Source organism: Mytilus edulis, chromosome 14, assembly GCF_963676685.1.
Source record: "Mytilus edulis chromosome 14, xbMytEdul2.2, whole genome shotgun sequence".
NCBI lineage: Eukaryota > Metazoa > Mollusca > Bivalvia > Mytilida > Mytilidae > Mytilus > Mytilus edulis.
In genome coordinates, this window is record NC_092357.1 from 52,770,597 (window position 1) to 52,784,508 (window position 13,912).

The following is a 13,912-nucleotide window of genomic DNA, read 5'->3' on the forward strand; positions in this document are numbered from 1 at the left end:
AAAAAGAATACATGTACAACCAATTAAACAAACTAACGTGTGACAATGCTGCATCTATGGTAATATTTTGCTTAAATTCAAACCAAAAAAGACACCAATATATTTTTTGAAATCTTTGTAACGGATTTTTATTGACAGTTTTTCTTCATACACATACAATATTATATGTTTTTAAAATATCAATTAAAATCGGCTTTTTTATGTACCAATTTCAAGTCCAGAATAGGATGAGACACTGAGTCTAAGGCTCTCTTTACTTATTATTCTATTTACGAATAGAGGTGTTATACGACCTTGTCCACCAATGAGAGTCTCGGCAGTCGGTTTTGTTATTTCATTGAAAGTCTGTTAAATTTGGTCTTACAATGACAATTTTGTACGTAAAATGGAGGCTGCCAAATGCTAAACAAGAAAAGAATTCAAGATAGTATTATTTACTTCGAATTCGTTATCAATAAATGAAAATAACTGTTCTCGTCATGAAAAATATTGCACAGCTGTACAACACGCCGTAGTAATGACTTTTGTGTATGTATTTCAACACCAGACCAGATTCGGCTATCCTCCGCGCCATAGATTTTGTTAAATTGTTCTCATTAATTACGGGTTCATACGTTTTCTCATTTCTTTAAGTGTCATTAAAATAACATTTGGATGTCATAAATGTGCAAAAAATATTTGCCGCTGTACGTTAAGCAGCTACCAATACTCATAATTAGCTATTGCAGGTCGTTTTGTTCCAAATTTTGTTTTTCAGCATGTTACAGTTTAAGCAACGAATAGTAAGATAGATCCCAATTCCTTGAAATATTTCTTTCTCTACGCTGAGCAGATTCTGCTGGACCGTGCAGCGTTTTGCAGTTATTCAGTGCCAGACTTAAAAGCTCCACAATTCTTGTTCCGTCTTTCCATGTTATACTGTCAGTACTCTCTTTTCTGTCTATCGCCATTTCTTCAATTTCGTCATGCAAAATTTCCTTGACCGTTTCCGACATTTTGTCAGAAGAAAAAATCCCCAAAACTGTACAACATCAAATCAGAAATTATATAAAAATCAAAAGGGTACTTTGTTTAATAGATATATTAACTAGTCACCATAGTCTAATCATTAAATGCTGAAAGCATTTTTATGATTTATTATCCGAAAAACTGGAAAAAAGCCTATTTTTTTTATGAATAAAAACTCCATAACTCCAAAAAAGTAAATGTTTCATAAAAGTTGGTATAAGCGTGTTTGAGTTATTGTCCAAAAAACTGGAAAAAATCCCCTTTTTTCAATATAAAAATTCATTACTAAAAAACGTAAAATCTGAAATTTAAAAAAAAAATTGAAAGGTAGCTGCTTAAGTCAACAGATTTAAACAGTTCACTAAACTGTCATAAAATTTTGTTTAAGTGTTTATGAGTGATTGTCCGAAAACTGGAAAATCCCCCCTTTTTTAAGCATAAAAATTCATGACACGGAAACGTAAAATCTGAAATTTATAAAAATCAGAGCATACGTCAATAGATTTAAACAATTCACCAAAGTCTCAGTAAGTTAATGGACGCATTTTAGAATTAGTCTCCGAAAACTGGAAAACTCCCCCCTTTTTTTAGGAAAAAAAATTCATAACATCATGAACATGGAAACGAAAAATTTGAATTTTATAAAAATCGAAAGGGAGCTAAAGTCAATAGATATAAACAATTCGATAAAGTTCCATAAAAGTTGGTGGAAGCGTTTTTTATTGATTGTCCGAAGTGTGGACGACGGACGGACAACGGTATACCATAATATGTCCCGTTTTAGACGGGCGTATACAAACAAAGAAACAAGTTATAAAAAATGCTAAACATATAGTACAGATACAAGCGTGCTCGATGTTTGTGATAGAGGGGGAGGGGTGTGAAAATGAACTGACAACGCCATGGCTAAAAATGAAAAAGACAAACAGACAAACAATAGTACACACGACACAACATAGAAAACTAAAGAATAAGCAATACAAAACCCACCAAAAACTAGATGTGATCTCCGGTGCTCCGGAAGGGTAAGTTCTATTATCCAAACAGCGCGATTCGTACTTCTTATACCAGTAGTCTTATTTTATTCATATATTGATATAAAGAATATTTCCTATATATTGTGTTACTATGCAAGTTACAACTACTAGTCTAAGATACGTTCTTAGTCCAGTTGACTTACTGTCAAAATGTATGGTATCATAGTCGATGTTGAACAGTTGAAACTATTAAAAAACACATTCTTTATTTACATCATGAGAATTACAGTTAGTTTTCAATTTAAATATATTTTGTTTCTGTATAACAAAAGATGATATTTAAACTGTATTTTAAAATTGTTAAATATATAAGACTGGTTGTGAAATGTGTAGATTTTGGATCTGTTCGTGGGAAAAGACGTCTTAGCTATAATTTTGTGTTATATGTAAACCTGATTCTGACCTGTAATTGTGATTGAAATGCTAATCTTAATATTATTCTGTATGTATTTAGCACCACGACACAAGATAATAGAAAAACATATCATTACGTGTTTAGCACCCTAATACACGATCTTATAAATTTCAGTATATATAACTACCATATAAGAGAATCCAAAGCACAGATAGTAAAAACGCTGAGGAAAAAAACGACTAAAAGCCGTCATGGTAAGTATTTTTTAAATAATAGACCATTTTTTTCTCTCTCATTTAGTTTAAAGGAAAGTTTTTTAAACAGTCAACGGGTAAAATAGAAGAATTGTTCGTTTAAGGTAGCACAATACAAAGATTTCATAACTCCAACTCCCAAGTTTTAAAATGCTGTAACTTTCTTAATAATGCTTGAAAAAAATTATAAAAGTGGTAGTTTTAGATAGCTAACAGATTACTCTTTCAAATTAATGCAATGTTAGTATTATGCAACAATTATGTTACCAATTATAATGTTAACTGTGTCTAAAATATTTTTCACCAAATTTCCACTTTCAAATGAAATTAGTTTCTGCATAGATATTCCTAAAGGGTTGATTTTATTAAATGTTGTTCATAGGCCATCATCTACAAAAGGGTGTCTCATATTTCAGATAGAATGTATAAAACAAATTTTACACCTAATTAAACATTATCTTAATTCTTTTGGTTAGGATGTTTACACTAATTACAGATTTATGAGAGAATGGAATCCCATAGGGACAATTTGAGACACCCTTTTGAAGCCCATGATGTGTTGATTAAGATTTCGTTAAAATTTTCTGTATAGTTAAAGAGATGATAGAGCTACATTCATTCAAGTGAACTGACCGAGATTTTGTCACTAATTACATAATAATTGATTACATAATGATTGCATAATAAAAATATTGCATTCATATAAAAGATTAATCTTTTCTCTATCTATATATACCTCTTTTATTATTTTTTATGCATTCATAAGAAAGTTACAGCATTTTAAAGGTTAGTGATTGGAAGTAAAAAAATCTTTGTATTGTGCTACCTTAATGTAACAGTAAAGAACTTTATTTTATTCAATGGCAGTGAAAATATTTAAAACGGGGAATAATCCTAGACAGGAACCTGTGATTTAATTATTGTAGTTTGTGCTGTGTATAGTTATCAAAGGTACCAGACTAATAATTTGATACGCCTGACGAGCGTTTCATCTACATGAGACTCATCAGTGACGCTCAGATCAAAATAGTTAGAAAGCCTAATAAGTATAAAGTTGAAGAGCATTGAGGACCCCAAATTCTTAAAAGTTGTGCCAAATACGGCTAAGGTCATATGAATAAAAAAATCCTTAATTTTTTCCGTAGTTTGTTTTACATTTGTCATTGTTTGGGCCTGTAATTCATTTGTTGAAAAATCAAGGCAAATTCATATATCTAAATCTTTCTAATGGCGTACAAGGGCAGTAAGTAAGTAAATCTTTCTAAGTATTTTGTCATCAGTAAAATCTGTTTAAGTTAAAGAGTTCAACCAAAAGAAAGAAATACCCGTACCATTCTGTCAGACGATATCAGATATCTTACGCTATTTGGCTGTTTAATGTCGATGGTGACTCATTAATATTGTCGAAACATACATATACTTCAGTGTTTCAGTGCGTCTTTGAGAGAAAATTCTTCCTTAAGTGACATAGATGTTACAATAACCATATTCATTTTCACAATATATAGGAATATATTAATTTTCATTGTGAAGTTTAGACATCGGGTCGAGTGTAGAGTGAGTTAAACAAAGAGTAATCTACTTATGTCATCTCCCATCCTAAAGTGAATATAGTCACTTTTCAAATATTAGTTTCCAAGACACTTTGACAAAAAATGTGCAAAACAATCACCAGATTAACTTTTTTTTTAAAGCGCACTGTTAACAAGGTTTCTTTTACGTTACAGAAAATGAGACACGCAGTAACACTTGTTTTGGTGTGCTGTGTTATTAACGTTTCCTACAGCCGGAAGATACCCAATCTGTCGGGGGAAGATAAAAGACCTCCTATACACGATCAACAAAACCAGAAAGCACCTGAATCACACAGACAGTCAGTGGAAGCGAAAAAGCCTCCGCCAAACAATGAAGACATCCTGGAATTACCCAGCCAGTCTGTGGAAGCAAAAAGGCCTCCACCAAACGATGAAGATAACCAGGAGTTACCCAGTCATTCAGAGGAAGAGAAAACCCCTCCGACAAACGATGAGCAGAGCCCAAACGAACATGGACCAACCAATAGAATAGGCGAAAAAACCAGGCCTGCAAGAAAGAATAGGAAAAAACCTGGATCACTCGATCAGTCAGATGGTGAAAAGACTGCTTCAGAAAAAAATAAAGCAAAGGGGAAAGGTCGTCGTCAAGGTCGACAGCCAGACAACCGTAAACGTATTAATACAAACGGGAAACAGTGAATGTTCCAACAGATTTGAAAAATGAAAACGAATCACTAAAAAATGAGCAATCGAACAACAGCCTTGAATCCTTATACATGGAACTTTTTAAATTTAAATTGACTCTCTTCAATGCTTTCAAATTTGTCTATCCCCTCTGAACATACTTCAAATAAAGAACGTCCTCGCAGATAGTTGGTGGTGTTTTTTGGCTGTTTTTTTATGATGGTTTTAAATAAGAAGATGCGGTATAATTGCCAATAAGACAACTGTGTAAGTCAACTTACCAGAGTTCACACCCTACCTGTACTCGCTCCAATTAAGCGAAATAACATACACAACTTTAAAACGGTAACATTTTTTGTGGTTTATATTTCATGGATTTTCAAACGAGACGCGAAACATGCAAAGTATCTATTTACCCTAACATATCAACTTTCTTTGTTATACTTATGTTAAAAACTTTAAAAAAGAGTGTTAGTTACTCTAATATTACATTTCCTCTGTCATATTCAAACATATTAAAGGTGATGTATGGAATAGACTAGGGCTATATAGACCATGAACTTTCAGTTTCGTAAGGCATTTCACAGTCATTTTCAAATTGACAGTTTGAAAACAATTTTGGCTTCTCCTTTACCTTTTGGGAAAATTCCACAATCTTAGATCCGCTTCTGTAAATGTTGAATGCCAAGCAATTGTTATAATGTCGTATGTAGAGTTTGAACTGTTAAAAAGGAGAACTAAGAGCACATCCTATTTAATATTACAGATTGTATCACAGCTGGCTCAGAATGTGGCCTTATTTTCTAAACGTTCGACATTTTTTTCCATAGGAAATTTTAAGCGTACTGATGAGTATGCTGCCTAACTGGTGATCTGTCTATCGAATTAGTTACTTTTTTCCGTCTGAAAAATCGTTTGGTCAGAAAATATAAAGGCGAAATAACTGTGATTAAAACTTGGTCTAGTCTTTAACAAAGAAACAAAACTACTTTATGGGATTTTGCAAAGAGCTCAGCAGAAATATCTATTGGAAATACAATATAAGCATATATAAAAGGGTAAACTTAACATTACATGGGTCTCTATAAAAAATTATAAATCTATGGTCAGGCGGGTCTGAATCACGCGTACGGTTTTCATATCGATATATACACATGGAAAAAAGTATTGCAACACCAAATTGAAATTGAAATTAAAAAAAACACTCTTAATTTCTTTGTTATATAAATTGGTAAAATAGAACTAGTTAAACATTATTTAAGTATCACCTGAGTTTAATAAATAAATATCGACTCGATAAGTTTTTATCTGCACATGCAGCTACTGTACCCGTAAACAGCAAAACAGATGTTTTTATCCTCATTGTTTTCAACACTTTAAATAACCAAGTTTTTAAAGTTATGTGATTGACACCTTGTAATGGGTCCTTGACAACTATTAACTGCAGCAAGAAGGCAGATTATCAGCATAAGAGAAGCAGGGATGTCGCTGTAACAACTGCACGTATTGTTGGTTATCACCATTCCACTATAAGTCGTTTTGAGAATAAAAATCAGGCAATAAACTCTGTTAAAGACCTTCCGAGATGATGAAGACCCCCTATACCATTTGCTAGGGAAAATCAAGCATAATGAAGGTTGGTCAGAAGGAAACCCATTGCATACAAGACAATCATAAAAAGAGAGTGGTGGCCATACAGGAGCCTTTTAACAAGAACTGTTCGAGATCGACTCATCGCTACTGGTTATCGTGCGATAAGACCATTTCGGAGACATTTGCTAACTAGCAGACACACAGTTTTCCGTATCCAATGTAGTGCAGAGCTCGCCAAAGTTGGAAATTAGCATCGTGGAGGAAGATCCAATGTTCAAATGGAATTCGGTTCATCTTCCTTGGCCCGATCGTAGCCCGGATTTGAACCATATCGAGCATATTTGGGACACCATTGGGCGGGAAGTGCGCGAAAGGACACCCTAGTTCAAACACATCACGAAATAAACAATGCCTTCATCAGAAATGGTTGCTGCTACCTTATCAACAAATTAGTCGATTTATGGCAGGAATCAGAAGACGTTTAGATGCGGTTGTCCGTTTGAATAGAGACTGCGCACAAAGTACTAATGCTTTGGCGCATAACGATCAACCATGATGTGAACAGTCATCTGAAGATTAATTTTGAAATGTCTGACATTGTAAAGTTCGACTATAGTTAAAGTTGTAAAATGCATTTTTTTGTACAAAAAACACTTCATTTTGTTATTGAAATTGTGGTTATATAAATCATTTTTTTTTTCAAACATTTTTTGTTCGTTTCAATGCCAATGTTATCATAAACTATGTTTCAATAATATTATACACATATTTTATTATATTTCATCCAAAAAAAAGAGGCTGATTTTTCAAGTTTGCAACTTTATGATTTATGGTTTTTGAAAGTGTTTTCGCCTTGCATGCGATGTGTGTTTAATAGAATAAAAGGCTGATATACAACTACACTTTTAAATTAAAAAAAAATTGCAGATCCTTGAAGAAACAAAATTAAAGACCTTATTTTTGTGAGACAGAGAAATCAAATTTGATTCAAAAGATAACATCATGATTATAACATTAGCAGGCGTTGTCTGCTGGACCATTGCGAATCAACTGTCAACAGGGTTAGAGGTACAAAATACCAAATAATACGTATTTGTCAATTTGTTCTATTAGAGGCAAGTTATAGAATATATTGATTTCATAAAATGAATCAGTGATTAATGGTATCTTGAATAAGATAAAAGAGATAAACAGCATTACATATACTAATGATACAAATAAAAACGTGGCATCTGGGTTTTTTTTTCGGTTTTAGTCTACCAGCAAAAATAAACAACTTGACCAATGATATGCATCAAGTTTGATTCTTATCCCTTATTTGATTTTATAATGTCTAATAAGGGTTATTCGCCAGATAATTATTTCTGCAACTGAAAAGCAAAAAAAAAAACAGCGGTTACTTCTTCGTTAGACAACAATTATGGTTGGACATGAAATATTACGGGTATAATTTGACTTTATATTTTTCTATCCACACCTTCCCTCGTTTTACAAAATGCCACGACTATTTAAATATACGGTTATTTGCCATAATTTCCTGCTTATCAGATATGAGACTTAATGAAATTAAATGTCAAAATAAATTTTTAAATTGATAACAATTTGTGAAAAACAATATAAATTGTCATATTTATGATAATACTGATACATACAAAGGTCGTGAGGACGGTAAAGACTGACCAGTGAGAATATCATAAAACTGGTAAGAATTTACAAAATATTTATTTATTTAAGGATTTGCATAGTTACTACACACATACTTGATTTATTGTATAAATATAGATTAAAAGAATAGGGAGATGGAATTATTGCTATTATTACAAGACAACTATCGGCCTGACTCAAGTTGATGTTAAAAAAATAGGCGTAGAATACTTTTCCGAAATAAAAAGATACCACCTTTTCGCATTTTTACCTGTATTTCACCTGTAAAAAACTGGTAATAATGATGTAAAAGACTTTATTTTATTAAAGTATTTTTTTCTTCATTTTTATTTTACTATGCTAATATAATTCCGTCAACAGGTAGTCATATTCAAATTTATCATTGTGAGGATTTTTCAAAAGTCACCATGTGGACCCCATTTGCGTTGAATTCCGTATTTTGTTATATCTTTTATATTCATTTGCATATGTTTACATATGCTATGGCATCCTTTACAGTCTCATCTATCAGGAAAAATCGTACTCATGCATTTATTTAACTTTTAATTAATTAATTTATATATAATACATATTGATTTATTGATTATGATATTTTTTTAATTACCTAGCCATTGGTCTGTTAAATAAAGAATAGGTTTAAAAGCAGTATTGTACACTATATCAAAATCGTAACAATTTTCATTGAGTATTAATATAATACGATATTGTCAATTATTGTAAAAGAAATTCTCAATTCCTCTGGGATGACAAAACATTCATGCTCCGTTTTTTATATTGGTTTCAACTTTCAATTAAATTTATTTGTTGATAGAACCATACATTATTGTGTATCTTATTCATTTACAGCATCATACATTTATCTTGATCGAAAACTCTTTAATTGAACTTGTGTTTTATTCATTTTTTCTTGTTCCTTTTGTGTTCAGTTCTTAATGAGGAAATATTAGATGATTGCCAAGGAAACAACTGTCAATAAAGACAAATAGACAAAGATGTGCATGGACACAGATGTGACCAATAATTAAGAAATAAACTCATCATAGATACCATGATCAAATTTTGTATTTACGTCAGTCTACAAAAGACTCATCAGTGACGATCGAATCCAAAAAAGTAAAAAAGGCCAAATAAAGTAACATGGATAGGCACTATATTTGTCTATATTTTACACTGAGCGTTAGCGATGCCTACCCATGATCAAAAGGGTCATAGAGCACGACATGAAGGAATTATGTCGATTCTGATAGGATAAATACGGGATTTTTATAGGTAAAAGCGTACGAAAATACAGTAGAAATGTTCGGCTATTTCCGTTTCTCCCCATGAATTGTGTACATTGTATTTTCTAATTTAATAAGTTAATATCATAAGAGCATGGTAACTAAATAATATTTTTTTTAAATAACAGTATATCATGAAATGTATGCAAGAAGATAAAATAGATTTATATCGTCAGGATAGAAATGAAAATAATGAGAAAATAAATAGTAAGTTTGTGCGCATATTTCAAACATATTTTGTACTAATTAGAACACGGCTTCGTTTACAAAGCGTAATAAGGGGGTCATATAAGAATAGGTCACCGTACAGTCTTCAATAATGATTTTAACACAATAACGTAAAGTTAATTATAAAATACCCCGGTTTGACAAAACATGTAACATTCAAACGAGGGAACCAACCCTTTTCTACATTTGAGAATGTCTGTTCCAATTCAGGAATATGACAGTTGTTTAAAATGTTTGATGTGGTTCATCATTTGATTTTGCCATTTGATTAGGGACTTTCCGTTTTGAATTTTCTTCGGAGTTCAGTATTTTTGTGATTTTACTTTTTGTTATTTTTTTATTTTTTTTCCATAAGGGTGGGTTGCTTGAATTACTCCAGAAAATTGCATAGTACATCGTTTCTGTGACATACAAGGTTTATGCAGGGAACGTACAGTAGAATATTGTGCATTATTATTTACAACTTTTATTTTAGCATCATGAAGTTGGAACTTGTAACCCTTGTTATCCTTATTTCTCTGATGTACAATGTAGACGCTAGACCTGCACAAAGAACAACAAGGGTAGGTCTTTTGTTATAGATTATACGTTATAATGCGTAAAATAAAATACGCATGTTTCCCTGTATATTTTATGATGTTGCCTTACAAAATAGAAGTACAGTCATCGATACTCATGTGGTCGATGGCAGTATGACTGTTATTCTACAGTATAATTTATATCAGAAGATAAAGTCGACATTTTCTTTTATTAATATCGAAATCATAGGTAAAATGTAAGAAAATTTCAATGCATCAATAATCAATGTAAGAAAGACAGACAATGTATTAACAAAATAAATATCATAAAGAAAAGCAGTTAATGACCCCTACGACCTCTACATAGAACCAAACATTAGCTATCTACTAGACGTCTGTATAGAGGATGCGGATATAGAGATATAAATGGGTTTTAGATTGTTAATACATTGATCACTATAAAAAAATTAACTATGATCTATTCCATGAAAATTGAAACAATACTAAAATTGCAAAAAAATCTAATTTATTTGCCGATGATAATTCCCATTAATCTGTTAGAAAGAAAACAAATACATATAACACAAACGTCAAGGAATCGCTATGCATGCATCTTCCGTTATTAGAATCTATACTCTGCACATGTTCTTAGTTGTCTCGACATTTCTTTTTAACTGACAGCGTGATACTTGCACTTTTACCAGAATTTAAAAATACCTTTTCAAACATCATAATAGATGATATGGATAACGTTGATAAATTGGTTTTATATCTTTCATGTCGGTCAGTATTGCAGTATGCTGCTTCATTTCTTTAACGTCATGGTCACACCAACTACATGATATCAGAGACATATACTTATATGTATCTGATGATCTATACATACGTTTATATTGTCTCTGATGATCTATACATACGTTTATATTGTATCTGATGATCTATACATACGTTTATATTGTCTCTGATGATCTATACATACGTTCATTATGTCTTGTTATTTTATTATTCTTGTGATTTATTATTTACTGTGGTATTTTGTTCACTTTGTGTAATATGCCACCAACCCCATTTTGGCATAGCTGTGCAATTTATTTTAATAAAGCACATTTTTTATAAAGTTAATTAACGCCGTCATGAGTTGATCGGTCGTTATAAAATACATGTTTCACAGATGACGACGGATCTGTCAAATTGTCGTAACCCAATTCCGTCCTTGTCCCCCTGAATGTGACATACCGTATTAGATTTATCTGCGGTTTTGTACTTACATGAACAGCATAACACGGGTGCTACAGGTTAAGCAGAATTTGCTTAAGCACTTGCGATCACTCCGGGTTTGTTTTTTTTTTTTTTTGGGGGGGGGGGGTAGTTTTCTGTGTTGTGTTTTATACCTGCTGTTTTCCTTTTGATCCTTTTCTTTCACCCTACGAGTTTGAATGTCCCTGTGGTATCTTTCGCCTCTTTTTATCAGCGGTATATAGGTACTTCGTGGATACTTCCTTATATTGTATCGAGGTACACGTTTAACTATCACTCATTTACTATTTATATGTATGTGAAGTTCGTTTTTCGTTATTGACTGTTTATATACAAGGAAATAAAACTGAACCGATGCATTGTTAAGTCTCTGAGTAAAATTATTATATCAAATACGGTGACACTTGAAATTAGATACATTTCATTTTATTTTAGGGGCTGTTTGGAAGTCTGTTTGATGCTCTCAAGAGTCAAATGGGGTAAGAATACAAGCATCTTGTACGTGTCTAATTATTAGTTAAACAAAATAACAAAAAAAATATAAAGACATTGTTTAAATGTCAATTGTATAAAGTAAATAAAATATATAAAATATATTATTTTATTCTGACCGACCATCATATCAATTCTTCTTTACTTTTCTCGGTTTTAAAGAAAAAACAAATATTCCAAGGGTTCTTTAATAGATAACATAATTATGTTTAATATATGTAAACTGGGACATTGGGCCTTTGTTACAATTTATGAATTATATAACGGAATACTTCTTCAAAGATGTTTTCAAAAATTATTTCTGATTTTCCTGATTTTAGGGATGTCATAGAGAAGACTAAAGCTATGAATAGTCAAACCGAAATAGACATTGAAAACGCAAAAGATGAAATGGGAAATAGATTTAAAAATGCTTGGGAAAAAACTGGAGACGCTTTTGGTAGCCTTGGAGGTAAAATGGGTAACCTTGGAGAAAAAATGGGAAGTGGTATGGAAAATGCTTGGGATAAAACTAAAGACGGATTCGATAGCCTTGGAAATAACATGGGTGAATTTGGAAACATGATGGGAGGTGGTATGAAAAATGCTTGGGATAAAACTGGAGACGCTTTTGGTAGTCTTGGAGGTAAAATGGGTAATCTTGGAGAAAAAATGGGAAGTGGTATGGAAAATGCTTGGGATAAAACTAAAGACGGCTTCGGTAGCTTTGGAAATAACATGGGTAATTTTGGAAATATGATGGGAGGTGGTATGAAAAATGCTTGGGATAAAACTGGAGACGCATTTGGAAGCCTTGGAGGTAAAATGGGAAGTGGTATTGAAAATGCTTGGGATAAAACTGGAGACGCATTTGGTAGTTTGGGAAACAACATAGGAGATGCATTTAACAATGTTTGGCCATAATACCATCACACATACAAGTATTTGCATATATGTTATAAATAAAACCTTAAATATACTTTATTTTCTGAATTTTTGAATAAAACATTATTACAGTTTTATGTCTTTCATCGGCATTGTATTATTATAACTAACCCTAAATGGTACCTGACCCTAAACTTTTTTTTAGGTTTAGGGTAACTAACCCTATATGGTACCTGACCATAAACCTTTTTTTAGGAAAACGAAACTCTATATCAAATATATATAGTCACCACGTGTAGTCTGTTAACCAATCATATCCCAATAAATCTATAGGAAGTAAGACAATGCTGTTTATTTCCATAAAACAACTTTTATTCAGTCAAGTAAAACGATTTTAAGATTCTATCAGAATAGTCTATCATAATAGATGGAACTTTAAAAAGAGAGGCGAAAGATACAAAAAGTAAAATCACAAAAATACCGAACGCCAAAGAAAATGTATTGCTACCTATAACCATTCAATTATATTGACAACGATGTGTTAACAAAACAAACAGACACTCAAACCAAACAGACATTAAATCTTATAAGCTGAAAAAAAGTTACAATGCCATGGTAAAAAAAAATACTAAAAAAAACAAAACAGTATACAACACACAGCATAGAAATCTCATGACTGAGCAACGCGCATTTCTTTGATGATCAAGAGGGAACGCGGGTGCTCTGGAAGGATAAGCAGATACTGTTCCACATTTGCACCTGTTGATTGATAATTAAAAAAAAACATCGAAGACAAGAACCCAGTTTTATTTTCGTTTTGTTTAATTTCATTTTGGCATAACCTTATTCTGATCTTTCTTTCCTTGTTAGAACATCAGAACCAAACTGCTTCCTTTAAAGTGCAATAAAAACAGAAATTATAATTTTAGATATGTTTATTAGCTTCTCAGTTTTACTATAAATATACACAAATGAAAGAATACATATTATAAAAAAAGTCATCGTTTTATTCATAACTTAAACAGCACATGTACAGCAACAACTGTCCACGCTTAATTTAAAATTAAAAATGGTAAAACAAAGGAAAAAGAAATACGGAAGATGCAAATCAGAGAACTATCAAAATAAAGAACAGCCCAATT

General features: G+C 31.9%; 2 protein-coding genes across 2 annotated transcripts; both read left to right on the top strand.

Annotated features, from left to right (window-relative positions):
- The first annotated feature begins 2,538 nt into the window (after window positions 1-2,538).
- On the top strand, window positions 2,539-5,059 carry LOC139503688 (uncharacterized). Its single transcript, XM_071293515.1, has 2 exons — window positions 2,539-2,654; window positions 4,382-5,059. Exons 1-2 carry the CDS (start codon window positions 2,652-2,654, stop codon window positions 4,886-4,888), a joined length of 510 nt encoding a protein of 169 aa, XP_071149616.1. The 5' UTR covers window positions 2,539-2,651; the 3' UTR covers window positions 4,889-5,059.
- A 2,953-nt stretch (window positions 5,060-8,012) lies between these two features.
- LOC139503690 (allergen Ani s 10-like) lies at window positions 8,013-12,904 on the top strand. Its single transcript, XM_071293517.1, has 4 exons — window positions 8,013-8,168; window positions 10,115-10,202; window positions 11,850-11,893; window positions 12,227-12,904. The coding sequence occupies exons 2-4, from the start codon at window positions 10,119-10,121 to the stop codon at window positions 12,807-12,809; spliced, it is 711 nt and encodes a 236-aa protein (XP_071149618.1). The 5' UTR covers window positions 8,013-8,168; window positions 10,115-10,118; the 3' UTR covers window positions 12,810-12,904.
- Window positions 12,905-13,912: the final 1,008 nt, after the last annotated feature.